General features: G+C 42.9%; 1 protein-coding gene across 1 annotated transcript; it reads left to right on the forward strand.

Annotated features, from left to right (window-relative positions):
* The first annotated feature begins 1,272 nt into the window (after window positions 1–1,272).
* LOC123158238 (uncharacterized) lies at window positions 1,273–6,248 on the forward strand. Its single transcript, XM_044576305.1, has 5 exons — window positions 1,273–1,584; window positions 4,567–4,746; window positions 4,926–5,075; window positions 5,431–5,606; window positions 5,700–6,248. The coding sequence occupies exons 1-5, from the start codon at window positions 1,273–1,275 to the stop codon at window positions 5,854–5,856; spliced, it is 975 nt and encodes a 324-aa protein (XP_044432240.1). The 3' UTR covers window positions 5,857–6,248.
* The last annotated feature ends 386 nt before the right edge of the window (window positions 6,249–6,634 follow it).

Genomic DNA, 6,634 nt, shown 5'->3' on the forward strand with positions numbered 1-6,634 from the left:
TATGTCTTGGGGGTAGTATTTTTATGGGTGGAAAGGCCAAGAGGTGGGGTGTGCAGTTCCATAATTGTTATGAAGTGGTCTTTTAGTATATTCGCTTTTTGATCGTGAGAGTGAAACTCATTTCCATCCGCGACGAGGGAGGTTATAGTATTTCTTCGGAGTCGTTGTGACGCTGCAACATGAAAGTACTGGGAGTTCTCTTCGCCTCCTATTGCCGCTCTGACTTTGCCACGTTGTTTTCAAAAGGCCATTTTTTCAGCAACGGCTGAGTGGAGGGTCTCGGAGACGACAATGCGGAGCAAGTTTTCGGCGTTCAATAGGGGGTGAGCCTCTTCTTTGAGATCAATGAGGTTTATGATTTGCTTTCCAGCTCGCTCACGGTGGAGTGCAGGTGATCTTTTTGAGGCCCATTTTTTTAGGGCGCATCTGGTTGTTTTTAGATTTTTTGCAAGGGCAGTTGCGGAGTTTGGTCTTGTGTTTGAGTGTTGACTTTGTGCCCAACATTTTTGTATTATTTTGTGGCAGTCGGTGGTTAGAGTCCATGCAGATTCAAATCTGAAGTGGCGTGGTTTTGGGACCGTTGTTTGGATGTTTATAATTAGGGGGGCGTGATCGGATGTGATACGTGCAAGAGATGACAGAGTTGTATTAGGGAAGCAATTGTTCCAAGCTAGGTTAATAAAAGCTCTATCAAGTCTTTCTAGGGTTGGGTTTGCTCTTTTGTTAGACCAAATAAAGCGTCTATCAAGCAGTGGTAGCTCGATTAATGCGAGGTCGTTGATCATAGCGTTGAAAGCGTCAGCCTCGCGTTGGTGAAAGTTACGGTTTTTTTTCCGCTAGGCAAGCGGATCTGGTTGAAGCCGCCTCCAATGAGCCAAGGGGTTTGGTCCTTAGGGCATGTACAATGCATAGCCTCAAGGTGATGCCTCACATGCCATGTAGGATCGGATATGACGTAAAGTAGGTTCGGATAGGGAAGCGGGATCCTCTTCAGGAGACGGGTGCTTGAAGAGAAAAAGTGTGGTCGGGTGACAAAAGCTGAAAAGGTTGAAGTGAAAAGTAGAGATGCATGTGTACTAAAGTCTTTATTTTCTATTTCTTAATGAGGCCCACTAATGATAGCTTGCATTGGGGAGAAAAAATAAATATAGATGCCTCAAATTACTTTTTGTCATGGAACATATGTATCCATATGCCACCATTGTACATACCCTAAGTAGACCCTTTGGGTAGGGCCGCGATAGGGACGGCCGATCGTCGCCGGGACGCAGCATGGGCTTGGACGGCAGCATTGGCATTTCATGGTTCGACGTCAGCACCATCATCATGGACAGTGTCGTCAGCATGGGCGATGGAGGCAGCCGTGGCGTCATCAGCGCCGCACAACGTAGCGATTTCGGAAAGGGCAGCAGCCGAGGCTGGTGGGGCGTCGGGGATGTCGAGGCGTGCATCATGAATGGCGTCTTTGAGCGCCTTGGCCACGTCAGAGGAGGAGAGGCGCGCGGCCCGGGCACGGACAGCCTTCGTAGTCATGTCAGTGAAGACGCGAGGCTCCTTGGCAGCGAGACGAGAGCTCCGGTGAAGGTTCATAGCCTTATCCGCCGATCGCTTGGCGCTGTGACGCAGCTTTCGGAGCACGCAGTCGTGAAGTGGGGGGGTCAGAGGAGGATGCTCAAAGACGGTTTACAGAGCCTGGGAACAGTTCAGAGAGGTTTACAGAGACCACGTTGCAGTCTGTAAATGTGAATCTGTCTGGGAATAGTCTGCATGTTGATAGGTACCTGAGACCACGTTTCAGTCGGTTTACAGAGCCGGTTCTCATGAGAGGGACGCGACCAACCATCGGAGACAAGCATTTCTTGTCCAGCAATTGAATTGACTCCGAATTTCCGTCGATCTAGGTTTTCGACTAACCTGTCCAAGAGGTTCTGAGATACAGGCCTGTGATGACTTTAAGGGTCCAAGATAGCATGGCTTCTTTCTTAGTAGCAGAGCTTACCGTCTTCTGTTCTTTTGAAATTTGTCAGCTATATATTTTTTGAACTTTGTTGACACTACTCCTTTTGCCACATTGCAGAAGGCCACTCATGAGCTCATTTCCTGTATTACCTGTTCTGGTTAGCATCCATCTACCTGATTTTTACCATGAACATATTGTAAACACTGCGACCCCTGCAAACTGTTGTTTGTATTATTATTTTTTTTGCCTACATTGGACCAAAATGTTCGAAAGTGTGTTTCTTGTCTGAGCTCATATGCACATGGTATCAACAGTAACATTCATGGATGTGTGGGCAAAAAAGATATAATCACTGTTCCAAAAAGCTTTAAAAATAGTCTTCAGAGCATTGATTTTGTTTCTTTTTCGGACATCCACGAATGTCATTCCATCACAGAAAAATATTTATTAATTAAAATCAGTTTTTTTTAGTTCTCTAGGATTTCATTGTTCATCTGGGTGCATGTGAGCTTAGAAACTCCATGTTCCACAATGTTGAATTTCTTTTTCAGACATTGATGAATGCCATTCCATTACAAAAAAAATGTTTATTAAGAAAATTTAGATTTTTTAATAGTGTTTACATTTCTTTTGGATTTAACTATTCATGTAGGTGTATGTGAGCGAGATTCCATGTCCCAGAATGTTGAATTTCTTGCTCATCGCGAACATTTTTTTTGGTTTTCACTGTTCATGTGGATGTATGCGATGCTAGGATCGTATTTTTTTTAAATATTTTTAATATATATTTATATTGTATTTTCTAGCTATGTATCAACTAACTATACATGGTAGAGTGTTCCAAAAAAAAAACTACACATGGTAAAACCCTGAGATCAGCTCAACTTTCACTTCGGAAATAATCATATCATGGCTTCGCCATCCCCGCCATAGCAGTGTTGAGATTTGGAGAAGATTTCTTCAAAATTGCGAGCAGTTTCAAAATGCTGAACTTTTTTTGTATTCAATCTTTTTTTGAAAAGTGGAGAAGTTTTGTAATTCCAATTTAAAAATGAAAAACGAACAAAATTTGCAAATCCCGAACAGTTTCCAAAAACAGGAACAATTTTTCAGAAATTAACATTTTCTGAAAAAAGAAAAATTATGAAAAACATGAACATTATTTGAAATTTTCGAATATTTTCTAAGATCGTGAACAGTTTTTAGTTTTAAAAAAATGGGAAACAGGAACAATTTTTAAATTCAGCACCAATAAAGTTAAAGAACAAAAAAAATTCTAATATGAGAACAAAATTTGTATTGTATGCTTTTTTTGGAAATGCAAAATATTTTTGAAACATGGGAATATTTGTTCAAATTGCGAATAAAATGTTGAAACTGCAAACATTTTTTGAAACATGAACATTTTTCTGAAATGATGAACAAATTTTGAAAGCAGGAAGATGTTTTGAAACACGAACAATTTTCTGAAACAGTGAAATTTTTTGAAAACGAGAACATTTTTTGAAACATGAACATTTTTTGAATTGTCAACAAATTTTATAAATGAGATTTTTTTGAAATTGTGAATATATTTTGAAAAAAATAATTGTTTTTGAAATTTCTGAAGATTTTTTGAAACATGATTTTTTTAATAAGAACAAAAATTTAAGTTTCAAACAATATTTGAAATTTCCAAACAAAAGAAAGAAGAACAAAAAATAAAAAATAAAAAGTGAAACGGAAAAGATTCATAAACAGAAAAGGAAAAACAAAAACAAAAAGGAAACAAATTGAAAATCTGATTCAAGAACCTTCTAGAAAGCTCCCAAAACCAATACAAACAGGCTGGGAACCTCTGGAAGGTTACTAAAACCGGAATCAATGCAACACGTTAACGGGCCGGCCCAGCTTAGCGCTTCGACCGCCAGCCTATGCGAGAGATCGACAATTCGACGCAAAATATGCATCAAATAGGATATTCCAGTTTTTTTTACTCTAATCATATAAACTAAATGTGGACGCTTCTTATCACAATGACGAAGGAGTTGGCTCTATGGGTGCAAATTCTGAGAGATATGTATGGGAATTTTCTTGGGGGCACTTGCTCTTTTTTCCCAAATGCCTCGTCAGCTTCTATGATGGAAGCCCAAGCCATGAAGGAAGGTCTAAACCTGGCAGTATCATTAGGCTACAATAGAGTTGTAGTAGAATCTGATTGTTTGGAAGTCGTTGAAGCTTGCAGAGTTGGTGGCATGATGGAGCTGTGATCTTTGCAGATTGCGTCGATCTAGTCGTGGAGATAGGTTCGGTTCAGTTTACTCATTGTCTCCGGGATGCCAATGACGTCGCACATGAGATTGCTAAGTATAGCTATGAGAATCGTTTATCTTGTAACTGGATAGATGATTCCCCTTCTTTCATTCATGAATCTCTTGTGAACGATGTAAGCGTGTTAAGTTGATCAATAAAGCAAGTCAGGGTGGCATTCCCTAAAAAAAGGATATTCCGTTTTTTTAGGTCACTAGATATTCTGTTTAAGAGAACAAGGCAACGCAACCCACACCTTACTTGATTCGAGAAGGCACAAGTAAAGAAGACACCCCTCTCTCTCTGTCTCAAAAAAGAAAAGAAAAAACAAGTTAGAAGACACTTGCGCTGGTCACAATTTACACAATTCAAAAAGAAGACACTTGCGCTCGCTCGGTTACAAGAAAAAAAAGGCGACGGTCGGAGTCGGAGGCGGCGGCGGAAGGCGAGCGAGGAACCCTAACCCAAACCGAGCACTCCGGAAGAAGAAGAAGAAGGTACGTGCTCGCCCTCCACGGAATTCCATCCAAATCTTCACTTGGCTAACAGAATCGGTGTCCAAGTCGGAGGCCGGCGACGCGGCCGACTCGGACCATGGTCGCCGCCTATATAAATGTGGGTATGAGTAGAATCCTTTCCTTGCAATTCGCTGATCAAATCGCACACTCCGGCGCAGGCGCGGGCGCGGATCCGAGGAGAGGGACATCGGCGGCGATGGCATCAGCGATTCGGCACGCGGCGAGGTTTGCTGGGCGGCGTCGCGCTCCGGCGGACGCGGGCGGGGTTGCCAGCCTATTCCCTCCGGCCTCCTCCCACCGCTGCTGAGGTACCCTCTTCATCCATCCATTGCTCCGCTCGATTTCTCGTAATTGAAACCTTTTCCAAGCTACACTGAAGATGCGGATTGCTTACCCCTCAGGTTTGGCAAACACCAAATTGTTTTGGAAATCCTAATGTTGGCCATAAACAAGCATGATTTGAGGATGACACATCTTTTGCAAATATTAGCACATGATGAAACTCTTTGGTTGTTAGGCATGCTGACAATAACATTCTAGATCCATTGTAGCGATGCTCTCAGTTGATGTATCTATTTGTAAAGGAAAGAAATCGCAATGTGTTGTAAATTTCTTATCATCGAGTGCTTAGTTAAATGAACTAATCTTGTTCATCATGGCCAGATTGGGAGGCATCACGCGCTCAAGGAAATCAAACAGAAGAAGGAAGAGCTGTTCAGTCTGATTGCCGACACGGAACGGCGATACAACACTCGCCTCACCAAGGAAGATTTTCAGAACATACGTATGCTCCAGCAGCTAGCCGTGCAGATCGATCCTAGGCCTGCCGACCCCTTGTGGTATAAACTCTGAATACGTGCTGCCCTTCTCCCCTGAACCTTCCTTCTCACCATAACTCGTTGACAGATTATGTTTTTCTTTGGACAATGCAGGCGCTCGAAGCGGTTTACGAAGCGACTCAATGATTTTGTTGGCTTTACCGGGGCCATCGTGTCAGGCTACTTGCTTACGGATAAATGGCTCAACTCGGGCAAGGATGCGGACCCAAGAGGGGAGGAGGGCATGGCTCTGGCTGCTAGCCAGCAATGAGTGAATTGCTTCATTCACTGGGACAAGGAGGCAGAAGAAGTGTAAAAGTAGTAGTAGTGTTCTGGAGGAGGAAGTTATTAGTGTGCTCTTTCTGGGTATCCTTTAGCTTATGTTATGTATGAGCAACTGTGAGATCTGTTGTGACATTTGTACAAGTTGATGACATGGTGCCAGCAAACTAGTATATGTTCAAAACCTGCCTTTTCATCTTGACTATAAGATAACTAGCTACTACTCCCTTCGTTCCTAAATATAAGTCTTTTTTGAGATTTCAATATGGACTACATATGGAGCTATGTATATTTAGGAACGGAGGGAGAGTATTACAAGAAATATGTTTGGGCGCCCCCACTACAACGTTGGCCACAATGTCAGCTGTGCCATTTGGCAGATGCAGACTGAAGAAACACTTGAGCACCTATTCTTCAAGTGCCCATGCTGCACATACAATGGAGAGATGCTGATTCCCGGTTCATCTTGATGTCTTCAGGTGCCAATTTGCGTACAATGGAGAGATGTTGGTTCCCTGTTCACCTTGATGTCCTCAGCTAGAACGCGTGTTGTTCAAGCCTATGTTTATGGAAGTCTTCACTGTTGTTGTTTGGAGTGTTCGGTTGCCCCCCAAGGACGTCCTTCGCTGCCGTGTTGTCCGCAAGTTGTGGCGCAGTGCCACCTCCACCGACAAATTTAGGCTCGACAATTGCCACTGCCAACCCTCGCTCCCTATCATCAGACATCGTGTTCCCGGGCAGGAAGGAGTCAGGTTCTTTGTCTTCCG

The sequence above is a fragment of the Triticum aestivum genome, chromosome 7B, assembly GCF_018294505.1.
Source record: "Triticum aestivum cultivar Chinese Spring chromosome 7B, IWGSC CS RefSeq v2.1, whole genome shotgun sequence".
Classification (NCBI taxonomy): domain Eukaryota; kingdom Viridiplantae; phylum Streptophyta; class Magnoliopsida; order Poales; family Poaceae; genus Triticum; species Triticum aestivum.

Bases quoted from the DNA above. Each gene is read 5' to 3' on its own strand.
- LOC123158238 (XM_044576305.1), top strand. From the start codon at position 1,273: ATGGGCTTGGACGGCAGCATTGGCATTTCATGGTTCGACGTCAGCACC. The intron at 1,585-4,566 runs GTTCATAGCCTT...GTCTCAAAAAAG, and splicing joins AGACGAGAGCTCCGGTGAAG to AAAAGAAAAAACAAGTTAGA. The intron at 4,747-4,925 runs GTACGTGCTCGC...ACTCCGGCGCAG, and splicing joins TCCGGAAGAAGAAGAAGAAG to GCGCGGGCGCGGATCCGAGG.